General features: G+C 45.8%; 1 protein-coding gene across 1 annotated transcript; it reads right to left on the bottom strand.

Moving 5' to 3' along the window:
- Positions 1–871: 871 nt before the first annotated feature.
- LOC146191686 (uncharacterized) lies at positions 872–15,842 on the bottom strand. The gene is made up of 2 exons (XM_084599976.1): positions 15,608–15,842; positions 872–1,318 (listed from the first exon to the last, which is right to left on the bottom strand). Exons 1-2 carry the CDS (start codon positions 15,727–15,729, stop codon positions 1,051–1,053), a joined length of 390 nt encoding a protein of 129 aa, XP_084456102.1. The 5' UTR covers positions 15,730–15,842; the 3' UTR covers positions 872–1,050.
- Positions 15,843–17,064: the final 1,222 nt, after the last annotated feature.

Raw genomic sequence — 17,064 nt, forward strand, 5'->3', positions numbered from 1 at the left:
AATAGCACGGTCATGACAAAAAGTTTCGAGCGAAACTGTAGCAGACGCCGCGGGAGAGGTCTGCCCCTCGCAGCCCTCGATAGGTGGTGGCGCCCCTAACGATAGCTTTCGTCATCTAACCAAACTTTGTCGGCTATTTCATGAACATTAGAAGTATTCAAGAACTTCTAGAACCCAGATTTTTGGACAAAATTGCCATAACGAAGAGGCACATAATTTCATTCAGACTAGACCAAGAATACACCAGAAAGCCACGTGGAAAAGCAAAAAAATGAGATCGTTCTATGTCACTAACATTCGCAGTTCGCCAAATTTCCAAATCGCGTACGGCGAGCCCTTTCACGCATCTATACTTACACACCGTTTCAATGTCAACCAGCTGTCAATTTCTTGTCGGGAATAAAAGAGAACGCTTATATATAGATACGTATTTCAACGACTAGCCTTCTACATGCCGGACGTGATCCCTTCATTGTCATGGTGTACGTCTTGAAGACTTTTGGTTATCCATGCTTATATGATATATGCAAGTTCGCAAACTTCACGCTACGTCTCTAGGCGCACGCGTTGTGCGCTACAAAACTTCTTAATCATTTATACCAACAGCAGTGGTTCTGTTTTGAAACGTAAAAAGTTGTCATGGCTAGATTTACGACGTACATAATGTATTAAGGGGCATTTAAAACAAAGTAAAATTTCGTTTAAATCAGCCTCTGAGGAACGGCGTTGTATAAAATGAAGAAGAATGGTATTATAACATATAAATCACACGTTGCCGACGAATAAAACACACAACGCAGCCTCAGCTACAACTACGAGTTATTTTTCAACGCAGGAACCTATTTTTGTACATTAAAGAAATCATGTTTATTGGTTATCCGCATATCTATTAATATTACAGATCCCTATGAATACAGCTGAAGCATATGCCATTGTGCTGGCTCGTAGCGCAAGCTTAACTTTGAGCGTCGTGCCACTGAACTTGTTTCCACACATGCGAGGCATGTGTTCTTTCCGACAAGCTGGTGATTACGCTTTCCGGCGTCACTGTCACAAAGGCGCAGGCATGGGGTCCTCAGTCGGAGCTTCCTTTGGCTGGACAGTGACGTCTGTGCCATCGCTCAGGCGATGCGTCACGGTTTCCACGCTGGCCGTGGTGATGTTGCCGCTACGCATGAAAGGGGGCTTCGTAGCCGCAGCCGAGGAGCCCTGTGTGGCCTCGACTACAACCACCAGGACCCTGGGCTGCTCTTCGTGGGAGCGTGCGGCGGCGCTGGTGGCTGACGGTAGCATGTTAGGGCGGATCACGTAGCGGTACCTGTCGGCATTGGTGAAGAAAATGAAAACTAAGCGAAAAATGTCTATGTTCTGACTGGAGATGCAAGAACATAAACTCTTTCGTGTCTTCAGAAATGCATCCTGACGTAGTGTAAAAATTATATTCGTCTGAATGGGCGGCAAATAAAAAAAGAAAGACAATAGCTGGCAGCGTATATATCCAGGGGTCAGACAAAACAGCGCCAAGTACCGTCGCTAATGTAAAAATCAGTTGCGAGGGAATCATCGTCGATGAGTTTTTTTCCTCCGACAATATAGAACGCCACTTGCACGTTGAGATACCGGATTTTTCGGCGTGGCATCAAAGCAGCGTGAGGGCAGAATTGAAAAAGAATGCTGAATTGGGCAAGTTTGTGAAATGAAATTGACTTCATATGTTTGCTAACCCTGGTATTTTGCATAATGTTAAATTTGCATTAGAGAAAAAAAACTTCTCCTGAGGTCTAACTGTTGCAACCCATTTCTAGGGGACCTATAGTTAAACACCTCACAGTTATTGTCTAAAAGAACGACATCCAGTGTCAGTAGCAGGTCAGCTACTCCCGATGACTAAACACGGTAGCCGTTTTCGTCCTTATAATTGACTGCGCGGGGATCGTCGCTGCTATATATAGCGGCCACATCAGTTGTCTTCACGAAGTATTTTGGTTTAGTTTCGCGGCTTTACCGTTCCAAAGCGACTCGGGGAATGAGAGACGCCGTTCTTTACCGTGCGCTGACACCGCACAGTACATGGGCACTTAGCTTATCACCTCCATCAAAAAACAGCCCCCGCAGCCGGGACTCTACCCTGCATACTTAAGCACACTAGTCGAGCGCCGTAACCACTTCGACACCGAAGCGGGGTTTCTCGCAGTGTTGAAAAGCACGGTACATAACTGCAATAGTGTGGCCTTGTGGCCTGATGTAAAGGCACCAAAATCATTGATTGCGATTACCGTCCAAGAATATAATGATGTATTCAGGCGTCTACACGAGTTTGTTGTCGTCTACTATTTTGCTTTCATCCTCAAGTGCAAGTGGTTTCAAAAATTTCTTATCTGGAACCCACTATACTGTTTCGCAAGAAGCTGAACCCGTTGCGCACTCGAAGATACGCTGAAGGATGCTGAAGATAGTCGCAGGAAGGCGTCATGCAGGTGGACTGGTTCCACCATGTGGACTGCTATGTGGATCGCAGCGGTCTTAACGATGTGTGTTATGCATCACGAACTATAAAAATGCACTGCTTGATTACTCTGGACACGAAGTTTAAACTACAATATTTATCTTGGCGACCTTATGTTCTTCCATGGTCGAAACGAACAGAGAAAAATGTTTATTTTTCTGCAGAACTTAACTGCATGCGGCGCATATTGAGGGCACTTAACGCCGAAGTTCTGCAGCCGGTTTTACATACATGCAAGCTAGGAAGCAAAGAGGGTTTCATTTCACTTTTCGGCAACACTACGAGTAGGATCCCTTTCAGGCGCTACATCGATGACATCGTACATTTAGAACGCTCTGCTTCGCTTAGGAATATGCTACAGCTGGAGCATATCAGTTGTTTATAACTGATACCAGCAGTTTTGAGAGCTCAGATAAGGGGGGGGGGGGGGGGGGGGGGGCTCTTACGTGCTCTGCAGTTCCAACAGGGAATCATCGTTCTCAAAAGAGTGAGTTTACTACGCTGTCACAAATGCAAATGCTTGTCCGAAGATCTTTGTTACGCATGATAATATAGATTTTGAGTGATTCTCTCGTTATGTGTACACTTTATGACAATATGCATGCAAAACCGTCGATTCGTTGAGTTTTAATAACACACGTCTTCTCGTCAGTAGATAAGATTTGCAAACATTGTGACCCATTTGCTATTCATGTTACTTGACATGAGCATGGATCATACAGTTTTCTAAAATTGCAGAAACACTAATCCGGAGATCCGGAACCTAGGAAAGTCGTTTATATTCCGATACATCTGAAGTGGTCTGTAACCGCCACACACACAATTCCCCCGTGACAGGAATTCTTCCGCGGTTAGGGCTTTTCTAGTTGCCTACTAAAAATCTAACCGTCAAACTGAATTGAAGGCACAATAATTCCTATGCATCTGGGTTGCTTGGCCTAGGGAAATACTGATACTGGCTACTTTTCAGCTCAGTAATAGACATCTCGCGTGCCACTGCTGATATTTAGCAATGCCAGTTGTTTTAAACGTTCTATCCGATTATAGTGGTTGTATGTCCGAGAAAAAATATCGCGTGATTTGGTATCACAATTTAAACAAACGGTTTTTAGTAGGCCATTCAAGAAGGCCTCATACCATTTCAGTTCACATTTAGCAAACTAGCCTCATCATGCTTGAGGATAGTTTTTGATACGGATTCGATCCGACGACTATGCGCTGCCAATTGTGTTTAAGTATTGGTAAGTCAAGGTACCCACCGCGAAGCGAGACAGGTACTGCGTCTTTCCCTTCCCCACAACAAACCATGTGAATACGTTTAACGCTTTGCCGAACACTCGTCGCTAAACCAGCCAGGAAAACCATGCATACCACACTGCAGTGTGCCTTCGCACATCTTCCTTGGTTTAATCGGAGTTAATCTACCAGCTAACGTTTTTCCTTCAAAACAGTAGCGACTGTCAATGAAAAGGCATACACCTAGATACGATGTTTTTCTCGTATGGTGCACAAGGAAAGCGTGGAACGAAGAAAGAGACACGAGGAAAAGCGTACCACACTGCGCCGGTCATTCCCAAGAGCAGGACAGCGACGATGGCACTTGCCATGGCGCAGCAGAGCGCGTACTTCGAAGCGACCACCGTCTCCGCGGAGGCGAACAGGGGCGGCTCTGGCCGGGTGATCGGCCGCGCAGGTTGCAGGTCACCGCCATCCGCCGCGCAGCTCTCGCAGTTGTCGGAGCTGGTGCCAATCCGTGAATCGAAGCTTGACGAAGGTTCTGTTCCTGACGGCATGGCTTCTTATTCCTCTTCCTCCCCTTCTTTCAATCGCACTTGCACGTGAATAAGAAGCCTTAAAGCGCCCCTTTACCTTTTCTAATTACTTGCTTTTCCCGAAACCACGAATATTGCAGGAAAGCTTTCAATAGTATTTTTTCGGATCGTAAATATTCGTAATCTTCGTCTCTGGTGATCTCGTTTCTCTCTTTCCAATGGCCATTATTTACTGTACTGTGCATTTCAATGGACATATCACAGTATCAAAAATCAGCATTCGAGTGCCTGATGAAGGTTCCATGGAGCAAGGACAAAGAAATTCCCGGTAACGTACGGTTTCAGTTACTGGTTTCAAAATACAGTCGGTGTGATCTGTAATGTAAATCATCGTTTTAAAGAAAGCATAAATGAAGAGGGAGCGGGCGATTGCCTTGTCCCACAGGCCGTGCGATTGCCACGTTTAAGACGAGGAGCACAGTTTATTTTTTTTCTTTTTCAAGTCTCAAAATCCACTACAGCTGTGGCCAGTGGCATAACCAGAAAGTTTCTACGCGCGCGCACGCGCGCGCGCGCGCGCGTGTGTGTGTGTGTGTGTGTGTGTGTGTGTGTGTGTGTGTGTGTGTGTGTGTGTGTGTGTGTGTGTGTGTGTGTGTGTGTGTGTGTGTGTGTGTGTGTGTGTGTGTGTGTGTGTGTGTGTGTGTGTGTGTGTGTGTGCGCGTGCGTGCGTGAGTGCATGCGTGCGCGGAGGGCGGGGACGGAGGCCGGTGCTCACGTTATAAGATTTGTCAAGGGTTCAGTTGCATGGTTAATAAATGCATTGCCATTGTCAATGCCTTTATGTATTAAAGGCTTCATACAGACTTGAACGCTAAGCACTATCAAGACAAGTAACATATGCATTTGTTCATAGCAGAATGTATACTTATTGAAATTTAAATTCAATTGAAATTTTATTTATTCGAGTTATAAAAAAATTCTGGAGCTCGGAGTTAAAGGAAGATAATCCTGCCTGACAATTTTCCGGGCCCCAAACGAAAAACTCAACAATAGAAATACGTTACAGCAGCAACACTGTAAGCCAATGCTTAAAAAAGAATACATTAGTACAAATTTAAATGTGTCGACAGTGTATCAATTACAGCATGAAGCGCAACGCATCGTGAGAAACAGCACAACTGACAAGGACTAAAACATAACACATCCAGAAAATTAAGGGAAAATAGTTGAAAGAAGGTAAAGTATAACAACGCTTCTAAATGAGCGAACTGTTTTGAAATCCTGAGATGAGGTGTATATGAATGAGCGCTAGTAATTCAGACAGCATATTTTGCCGTCAGCTGCTTGCCCTTTACTCCACTATCCAGCATTTCCATCACTTTGGAGGGCCAGCCATCATTTTACGTTCTTACGGATCATAAGCCTCTGGAACATGTGTTCCGTACGAACTCTTCCAAGTAAGTCACTCGCAAACTTTGTCAGCTGGCCTACATATCGAAGTTCCCAACAGATGTCCGGCCCATCAAAGGCATCGACAATGAGGTAGCTGATGCACTTACACGCATTACCTCCATCGGCGTGACTACGTCTGCTGTGGAGTGGGAATGTGTGGCACGGGCGCAGCTAGAAGACCCAGAGCTTCAAGCCCTGCGTGATCAACCCCGTGTCCTCCGTCTACAGCTCGTGCCTAATCCGCCTGTGTCTGGACTGCTCTGGTGCGACATGTCATCGGTTCTACAGCGTAAATTCTTCCCGGTGGCCTTTCGTCTTGCCATTTTCCATTCACTTCACGACATCTGCCACCCCAGCACAAGAGCCACACAGCGCCTTGTTACCCAGTGGTGCGTATGGCCGAACATTAATAGCAACGTCAGCCAGTGGGCCCGCTCGTGCCTTCCTTGCCAGTCCGCCAAAGTTACCCGCCATACAAAAGACTCAACCGCAGTTTTTCCTGCCACCTGGATTTCGCTTTGACCACGTTCATCTCGACTTGGTTGGACCGCTAGCTCCCTCTAATGGCTGCCGGTACGTTCTGACGGTGATCGACCGCTTCACTCGTTGGTCCGAAGCAGTGCCCATTTTCGACATCACTGCGGAAACAGTTGTCAAAGCCTTCGTTTCAGCTGGGGTTTTCTGCTTCGGTTGCCCTGGCATTGTCACTACGGACCGCGGCCGCCAGTTCCAATGCACCCTCTTCCCTTCCCTCACCCGTGTGCTCGCGGCACTAAACATACCGCACCGCAGCATACCATCCCTGTACCAATGACATGGTCAAGCGGCTCATCGTCAGCTAAAGACTGTCCTCACTGCTAGCCTTAATCGTGAGCACTGAGCAGACCACCTTCCAATAGTGCTTTTTGGCCTAAGCCCTTTTCTTCGCAGTGACCTTGGTTGTTCGGCGGTCGAACTCGTCTTCGATGCACCCCGGCTGCTTCCTGGAGACTTGTTCGTTCCTTCGGCTTGCTCATCCCAGTCATTGCCGTATCATCAACGACTTCAGGACTGCATTCGACACCTGCGCCCAGTCCTGCCTAGATCATCTGACCACCAGGTCTGCGTGCACCCGGACCTTACGTACTCGTCGCATGTTTTTCTAAGGCGAGACGCTGTAAAATTGCCTCTTACCTCCCATACGATAGCCTGTACCGCGTCCTCAGCAAGATGATATAGTCGGCGACTATCCTGTTGGATGGTCAAGAAGAGTTCGTGTACTTAGATCACCTCAAAACCCACAGACATGGAGACACCGCCCAGGGCCTCCCCTTTGGATGTTGCTGGCATATCTGCCGACCTGCCTACCACCGTGGCACCCCCCTCCCTGCACCGTAGGCACGTACATTTCGCCGTTGGGTATGGACGGGGGACCCTGCAGCGCACAACGATGCTGTAAAGTGGAGGCGCTTAGATCGGCGTTCCCAGCAGCCGAAAGAAGAAAATAAAGTTGGGCGGCGGGTGAACGGTGCGCACGCACTGCCCGGGCTGTTCGGTTCGAGATGCCTGCCACGCTGATCGTTCGTTTCTTGTGCTACACTGCGACAGCGTAAATTCTCTGCAAGTAAACATAAAACATTCAAGGAACCAAAACATAGAAATGTTAAGCTATGATACGTCTAAAATAGAGTTATTTAAGCGCTGATGAAGATATGGATAAAGGTTGCGCTGTTAATAGTGTAGGCCCGCTCCGCCGGCTCAAGGTCAAACACGTAAGAACATGACCTCGGAAATTGCAGCACGATGAGTAGACGTACGGTCTAAAATTTCGGCGGAAGAAGTGTAACCCCAGACCCCCCCCCCCACCCACGTACGCCTTTGACTGAGGTGATTTCTGGCGGGCTGCCCTGTTTTACCGTGACAAGAAATAAGACTATAATAGGTGACTCGCAATGACGGTCTAGGCTTCCTTATGGCTTGAATCAGCCGGGTCGTTTGCGATGTTTCAACCCCAACCTCCTCTCTGTGCGCTTAAAGTCTACCCCTTCAAAGCAAACCTATTATTCAGACTAAGTTAGGCTTGTATATATTTTAGTTGAAAAGATTAAAAATATTTCTGAAAGAATAAGTGCAGTCCCGATCTTTTTGAAAAAGATGGTTTGGTTTGTGTGTTTACATCCCAAAGCGACTAAGGTTATGATAGACACCGCAATGGAGGACACCGAAAATTTCGACAACCAAAGGTTCTCTAACGTGCGCTGACATCATGAAGTACACGGTGATCTGAAAAAAATAAGGCCAGTACATTTGCGTCACAGAACCAATAGAGCCGGACATTCAAGCTCACGGCAAAATGAAGCAGCACTGTTGTGTGGGCGCGAAACCATGTAGACGCATTGTTACCGCGCTTCATGCCCGTGCGCATAGTCCGGCAATCGCTTTAAAAAACGCCGCTTGCACGGTCCCACTCAGTATGCAACCTGCCTTTAGTTGGCCAAGTATCGGGAATGTTCGTTACATTGATGCTCCGTCGACGCCGCTCAGTTCTTGAATGCCGAACATGACAACAAAATAAGTGCTCATTTACAAGCTTTCCAGGGCCATAGAAGCCTTGTTAGAGAACACTGAAACTTTATTTTCGCTTACTGCCAGCAGCCATGCACCGACCAAGTGAGTACAACATCATAAAACGCCGTTAAAGTAGTAATGCTAACAGCTTTTTGGAACCACGGGCTGTAAATCTCGATTCACACATTAGCAGAAAGTAAAGTTGGTGGGAAGATTCAGCTTGCTCTCTCTAGTTAGTCTCAGGCCGCCGCTGTATCCTGGGCTTAGGGGTATCTTTCTACTTGCTGTAGGTTGTAGTGTCTCCAGAAAAGGTTTGCGTACGCGAAAATGAATTTTGTATATTGTTTCATTGTTGCAGCACAGGAAAAGGTCAATCTGTAGTCAAATCAAATGATGAATTTATTTTCTCTTGTTTAAATATGAGCGAGAAATTTAAAAAAAAAACACCACTAGGATACCATTTACAGCTGCATACGACAAAAATGATTATTAGGCAGCACTATTAAGCCATGTAAATATAAATATCCGTTAAAAGAGCCTGAACACTGACTTTTGAGAATATTTGGAGCCCGATTAAACCACCGCCGACCCGGGCCTCTCAGGACACGGGGAGTTAAGGAGCTTAACCGCTGAATACAAAGACTTAAACAGATGCTGCTTTGTGGCATTGTTATTAATGGTAGTATTTTGAATACATCATCATAAGCGCGTTGGGCAGACAATGTTAACTTTAACCATTGTAGTATACCTTGCTCCCTTCACTTCGGACATGAAGCAGTGACAATGGCTTTGCGATCGTGAAGCCATAGCTAAGAATTGAGGCTATTTGCCTTTTAATACAGAAGCCAGGAAAGCATGTTTCAGCCAAGTTTCAGCGCATAGTGCTTACTGCAGGCACCGACCTGTATACGGCAGTGTTTTCATTGTGACCATGGGAGTTTAAAGGAAATAGTATTTTCGTAGGCACTTTCAAACCAGGAAAAACATATCATTTTCCAGCCGCTAAGTCCATTGTTGAAACATAGGGCATCCAGTTGTGTTGAGCCTGCTGCAAACGGACAGTCCTAGCAGAAACAGGCGTTCAATACACCTCTGAGACAGACAAAGGCTAAGCATGCGCTTAACAAAAAGAAAGTTTGAAAAAGGACTGGACGAGTGGTAAAAGAAGGAAACTGCGTGAATACTTGGGGGCAGTGGGATCCCTGGTTCCCGGCGAACGCAACAATAGGGTGGGGGATTGCGTGGTGGCTAGCTGCTGTTTCTTTTGTTATGCTGGCAACAATGCATAGTGGACACTTTTAGAGTTCTTTCTCCGAAGCTTTGCCTTCTTTGTAGCCTCATAATGGGATTGAGGAAGGCAGAGGGAAGCGGGGGGGCTTGCGGCTCAAAATGACAGAGGAGACGGTACCCTATTCAACTGAGTCAGAAATGAAGCTGCCTGCTCGGAATGTAAACTTATTGATCGGACCGAGGCATTCAACTTGTCCCAAACAACAGGCACCACGGACAACTGGGCGACACCGCGTCCGTACCGGACAAACGTCATGAGTCTTTTTGTAAGGGTAACTGAATTGTTTAGTTTTAATAGTTAACTTTCCGCGTCTAATTTATTATAAGAAAGCGTCAGATTAGTTATCATAGGGTACCTTATTAGTTCCGCATGTGTTTATGAGCACCAAGTCAGCGTGACATTTCTCGTGTCATAAATTTTTGTCCTCTTTTCTTCGCCTGCCGTCTTGATGCTCGGCTAGTGTTTCATATCCCTGGTGCAAACTCTTAAAATGTATTACGCGATTGTAGAGGCTTTATCGGTGCCTCCCGAGACATCGCTAGATATTTCATTTTCAGAAATGAGAGGTTATCAATTTCAAGTTAAATTTGAGGCTCATTCCCAACGTTTACTGTCACTGTGGAATGTAATTAACGGCCCAGAAGGAAGTAACCTATAGAAGTTGATATTTTTGCCGTCACATTAAGTCAGCAATTTAGGGTTCCCATCGGCATTCTTGCGAGAGGATGCCATTTCTTTAGGTATTGAGAAAATACTTATTACTGGCTTAGCTAAAATGCCGCAGATAGCACCGGGTGGTTGCAAGTTTGCACCTTAAAGGGCAACTCCGGAGGTTTTTTGACTTTCGAATATTCAAATGAAAATTTTTCTGTATATTCTCCTCTCCGTCCTGACGCAGTCTACAAAATTTGGGCGCCGTACGATAATCCGTTCTCGCGCAACACGACTTTAAAATATGCTGCTTTCGTGGCTTAAGTTGAGAATATTTCTGCCGGCAACACTGAGTTTCTGACGTCACAAACAGTATACTGGCGTTATTGTTCACTTCCCGCCTGATTATGAAATTGTGAGGCTTATATTGAACTACCTCAGACATTTTGTGCAATGCGTCATGATTTTCATGCTTTATTTTCACCATCCAACGCACGTACGAGTGTTTTCCTAATACTGAGTGTGACGTCACCATTTCATCAAGTGGGACGTCGTTTCCGGTGGTGAAAGGAGTTTTGGTTTCGATTTGCTGTTTTTCCTTTTTAAAAATACTTCTAATTGAAATTTAGAAAAACGGTTTTTTGTGTTGGTGTCAGGACGTGCCGAGGAATGTAATTCAACCAAAAACACAAAATGATGAAAAAACCACCGGAGTTGCCCTTTAAGCTCTTATCCGCGTGCGCTTCCCTGCCACGATACCGAAGTGCAGGTTTCACGGCCCTAATGCAACATACTACATACGCAATTGCTTGCTTATTAGCAACGATCTCTGTTTTCATACTTTCGAGTTTTTAATTTTAAGATTGGTCTGTGACAAGATTAAGATGCGGTGCCGCTGCTTGCGCCAAGTTGGGCCGCCTGAAATGTAGGCCTAACACGACTATTCATCATCATCATCATATCATAATCATCATCATCATCATCGTCGTCGTCGTCGTCAGCCTGACTATACCCACTGCAGGGCGAAGGCCTCCTCCATATTTCTCCAATTAAGCCGGTTCTGTGCTAGCTGCATCCACTTGACCCCTGCGAACTTCTTAAGCTCATCCGCCCACCTAACTTTCTGCCGCCTCTACTACGATTCCCTTCCCTTGGAATTCAGTTTGTTACCCTAAGCGACCATCGGTTATCCTCTCTTCACACTACATGTCCTGCCCATGTCCATTTCTTCTTCTTAATTTCCGCTAGAATGTCGGTAACATGAGTTATTTCTCTGACCCACTCTGCACGCTTCCTATCTCTAAATGTTACCCCTACCATTGTTTCGTTCCATAGCCCTCTGGGTTGGCCTCAACTTAAGTAGAAATCTCTTGGTTAGCCTCCACGTTTCAGCCCCATAGGTAAGTACAGGTGAGATGCTACTGTTGTATACTTTCCTCTTGAGCGATACCGCTAAGCTGCTAGTCATAATCTGAGAGGGCGTGCCAAATGCGCTCCATCCCTATCCTATTTCCTTTTCATGGTCCGGATCTGCGGTTCCTACCGGTCCTAAGTAGACATATTCGCCTACTACTTCCAGTGCTCCGATACCTAGCGTAAACTGCTGTTCCTTCCCGAGGCTGTTGAACATTACCTTAGTCTACTGCATATTGATTTTCAAGCCTACTTTTCTACTTTTCCTGTCTAGATCATCAATCATTATTTGCAGTTCATCCCCCTAGTTGCTAAGCAAGGCAATGTCATCAGCAAATCGCAGATTACTGAGGTATCGCAGATTACTCAGGTATCTCGCTTATTAAAAAGCACTGAAGAAGTGTAGAGGGGTAAAGGGGGGAGCCTAGCTAGCTCGCAGGTCGAGCCAACGTTTCGACAAGTGCGGGTGGAAGCCTCAGTTCGCAGTCGAGCCAACGTTTCGACAAGTGGACTTGTCGAAACGTTGGCTCGACTGCGAACTGAGGCTTCCACCCCCCCCCCCCCCTCCCTTCTGTACCCTTGTGCAGTGCTTCTTTCATGCTATGTAGCCCTCTTCTTCCTCTCGTTCTACCTAGATCCATACTCCCTTAGGAATACATGGCAAAAAAAAAAAAAAAAATTTAAAGCAGTTCTCTAATTTAACTTTGGGCCTATAACGTCTTTGTATCTTAATGCAGATCAGTTATAAACATTATAAAACAGTATGAAAAACTGCGAAACGTCTTTTTACGGACGACGCGAAACGTATTCGGGTACAAGTGCGAGCGCCACCCATAGAAACACATGCAAGATAAACGTAGCGAAACATTAGCACGTGCTTTGAGGAAAAGTATGAGAAGGTATGCAGTAAAATTATGAAGGGAATCTATTTTGAAACTGATTCATTACCCTATGTAGTGAAAGTCATGTACTTCTAAAAAATCTTCACTGTCCGCTCGGACCTTCTCCGTATTCTGAAAGATTACGTTATATCGCAAGTACTGACGTTAAAATAGTGCAAGGTATCACACTGGAGACAGTACTTAGCCAGAAAAAAAAAAAAAAAAGCGAACACAGTAGCAGGCGGCCAACACCGTCGGTACACACACGAGGTGACGCTTGCAGACTCTGTATGTTTAGGCAGTTTTTTTTGTCTAATGATTTGTAGATTCCATTTGCCAAATGGTGGCGAAATTATCAGGATTTAAATGTTTCTAATTTAGACGCAATTTACTTTAATGACGGCCCAACACTATTCGTTAATACCTGAATATTTTAATTAAAACCGCCGTACTTTTATGCATAGGTCTTATGGGTATATCGGCATATGGTAATATTGAAGAGCTCTGGTGTCGGCCGTCGCAATCATCTGTGCCGTCGTCAATGCCGTCGTCTGCTAATTTGCAGGGTTTTCCCTCGTCTTTTTATTATGGCATTGGGGAGCTGATTTTTTGGATGAAACTCTGTCTAATCGGAACAATTTGAGCACGTCATAAGTAGGCGAACTTAGCGCATGCACCAGCTTGTGAATATGCATGAACAGCCCGTGCATATGCGTAAACGACTAGCGGATGTCGAGCCTTTGGTTCATATTTTCGGCTTCACAATACACATTATCGGAGCGCACTAAAAATATATTGTCTTTGATATTTGTTGCATATTTGGTCACAATCTCTTTCAAATCTCTTGCTAACAGTTCACGAACGGCTGCGTGAATGACTATTTTGTTCGATTCAACTATCCTTGAATCACGTTTAACGAGCGTAAACCATCGACCACAGCCCCAGTGGCTGCTGCTGCTTCTTTTCCGTGCTTTGCAAGCTTCTCGGTAATATGTTAGTCTGGCTTCGTGTTGTTCGGGCTCTCGGCGAGCTGTCTGGCACGGCCGCGCTTTTTTTGCTTTTTGCGGGAGTGGCTTGGGGGGCCTGCCGAGATATTGGATGATCAGGTGCGGCCTGACTCTTGCGTTGCAGCGAACGCACAGACGGCCCGGCGGCGCACCATCCATGGCGAGACTGAGCACCCAGCGCCTTGTCGCAGCTGGTATCCCTCGTATAGCAAGGTATTGCTACGGACGGTGAATACGAAGAAGCGAGCATTGGCGGAAACTGGAGCTCTCTCGTGTGAGCGATCTTAAGTTCACAGTGGGTTACTTGGTGTAGTAGAGTTTACACTCTAACTGCTTCGGAGCTTTGCTTACTTGAATTTCTATGGGTCGCGATCGCGACTCCTAGCGTCGTGCGCTTCACGGTGTTTTAAAGATTTTCCACCTACAGAATAGCATTTAGTACGTTTGAAATCTGCTGTATTTTGTTCATAGCTGCTCTGCATCAAGCGACACCATCATAGACGCACTGTGAAATTCGAATACTGCCTTAAAAACTTTCGTTTCTATGTATTCTTCTAGGTGCTAAACGTACTTTTTCGCCCTTTCTCGGTGCAGTGTCCACGAGCGCCCCCTTAGCTTGTAAACATATATAGCGAGTGCTGCTAAAGCCAGCTAGTGTAATCATATGTTCATGCCATGAGAGCCGGAGCCTCCACATATTAGTGCCCTCTATCCGAAATAGAAAGCCACGTTAACAAAGGAACTGACCAAACTCGACTACACGCGAGTTTACTTACTAAGTAAGCACTGCGAATTTATTAATTGGCTATCGCAAACGATTTGCACATCAGCCCTTCATTCCAGCTACTGGCTGTGGATACTGCTACCATCTTTGTCATTGGAAAACAAAAACAGCACACTTTGGAGTCCCAATCATATGTGGGTAAAATCCTGCATTATTTCCATCACTTTCACCTGTCGGTCTCACGTAATGAATTGGGATGCAGTGGCGTAAAAACTGCGATGCTGCATGCTCGCCATCGTCATCTGACGCAAGTAACAGCCCACAGAAGAGGTTCACATGACAAGACCATCCGGAATCGTTTTGCAGTACAGTTTAGCCAAAACACGTGTCTCAAGCTCGATGTGGCTGACCTGCGTACAACAGTACGGTTACAACAAAAATCTGTAAAGTTTTCTCTTGTCCGAATAGTTGAACAAAAACTGCCGTTCCGGGTGCAACATTGAATCATAATTACAGGGTATTCAGCGCAACACAACCCACACAAGAAAGAAGACACCACGGGCGCTTTCTTGTATGTGTCTGTGTTTCTCCATATACCCAGTAATTATGTCTGACAACCAACTAGCTCAAACGTTAACTCTCTTGAGGGACATCGAATCGCTGCGCTGAGTGCAGTATCCTGACGGTCGGTAATATTTCATTGATCGCTTTACCACAAACGAAATTTCTTTTGCTGTGATAAACAGCATCAGCGCGGGATACTGTGGGAAGGGGGTGGTGCGTATCACAGTTTTCTTTGCCCTGGCTTTGGAAGCCTTGAAGTTCAAATTTATTGTTTGCTAGTATGTACAAGAAAAAAGAATGTTTTCTTCCAGTACTATATGAGCTCATAATGTAGCTCCATGCTATGTCATCAGGGAAGGTCCTAAAAAAAAGTTGGGATAATTACAGATTTGAAGATCAGTCACAAGTGTATTTCATAGTGACTTTATTGATAAGGAATATTATCGTTTGAGGTTCAAACGTTACCACTGAGTATTGTGCTACTGTGTGAATTCAATTAAGTGGAGCGTAGTAACAGTCTGGCAGATGCCTGACTTTATAACCAATTGTAGCCTACAATTCGACATTCCTCAGCAGCACCACTCTTCAACTAGAGTTCCAAACAGGCTTTGTTTTCATGGCATTCTGCATGTCCCATGATGGCGCTGCTTCTCACTCAGCACGGTAAAGTATTCTCTAGGCATTCATTATTGATGTCTTTCTCTGCGCGTTTCATCCGCCTGATGATCGGGAACAAAGAGCCCCGATTGAGAACAAAGAAGGAACGAAGAAACAAAAATCAGCCAGACAGCTCCCTCACCTCGGCAATTTCGCTACCGTACCAGGGCTCTGGACAAATCGAGTGGCAGCCAATCTTTTCTCCGTCGATACACGTACATGTTTCCGATAAAGACCGCGGATGCTCGGCTGGGGAGACGGCATGATTTGAGGAAGGTGGAGAAGCTCCGGGGGAGCAGCCGGGGTCAGCCGCGTTTCTTATTCACTTTGGGCCACCGGCCGCCTTGCTTTGATCCTTCGCTACGGTCCGCAATGAAAATGGGCCTGAAAAGAGGGGGAAAAAAGAGAAAGGAATGAGAGTGGCTAGAACTGAGAAAAATAAAGGTAAGGAGAAACAGAAAGGAGTCGTCGTCGGCGGTCGTGGTAAAGCGAGCGTTCATCGACCCGGCCAATTGGCTCTGTGCTTGTCATTCCAATGAGCGTGGCTGCCGGTTTCGCTGCGAACCGCTTCCTGCCTTCTCCATGGACCAGCACTCCACGACGCTTGACTCGTCTGACGAGCCACTGTTCGATCGGGAGCCAGCTCCGCCCAGGAGGGCCACTGACGATAGGTCGCCCGCTCGGCACGATGCCCACAAGAGAAAAAGAAGCCGTGTAATAACCAGGCACGAGTGAAGACGACCTCGAGAATAAACAAAGGGAAATGTCTTGTAGTGGGGAAGGGGACGGTAAAGCGACGTAATCCTTAGCAATCGTCCTCTCTCGTTTGCGGCAGCACTTTGCTGCGATTGCAAGAGACAATAGCGTGGAGGATGAGAGAGGGGCAGAATTTGGTCCGTGTTGTAGTGTACGCAGTGAGCCATTTATGCAGGAATATATATTGTTTTCTTTGTTTAAAGTCGCATTAACTACAAGCATTATCTGCTTCAAAACCTTGGAAATGCCAAATACGTGAAGAAATGAAACCTAATGGCAGTCAGATGTGCTGTGAAGACTTAAGCAGCGACTACTTTTAGTACATAATAATCTATCAAAATTCACCATAATATATAGTGCTTATCCAATGCAACCTAACGCAACGTAATCCACATCTAATCGGCTATAATCCATCAGAGCCCACCGCTTTCCATGTTATTCAACCTTAATCCAATGCGTTTATTGTGGTGCTTCTATGCCCAGACGTACTCAGACAATCATTTCACTCTCAACTTTGCTTGTGTGCGGATGGGAGCAAACTAGGACATCCAGATAATAACAAACACGCTGACACCATGAATGAAGTCAATGATCTGGTTACCTGTTCGATTGGAAGGTAAATAGTGGAAAATAAAATGTCAGCAACGATTACTCAGCCAAAAAAGCGTAATCTTATATTGCGTACAGAGTCAAACAAGTGTAAAGCCATACTGCTACCCTTTATCAGTGGCAGCCAGATGTGACTGCGCTACATGAAGCGATTGCTGGCACCGAAAAAGACACATACATCCTTCGTTCGCTAATTGCTGATGCAGGAGATCGCTCTCGTCGAATCAATCTTCT

Source organism: Amblyomma maculatum, chromosome 4 (assembly GCF_055883805.1).
Source record: "Amblyomma maculatum isolate TAMU_Amacu chromosome 4, ASM5588380v1, whole genome shotgun sequence".
Classification (NCBI taxonomy): domain Eukaryota; kingdom Metazoa; phylum Arthropoda; class Arachnida; order Ixodida; family Ixodidae; genus Amblyomma; species Amblyomma maculatum.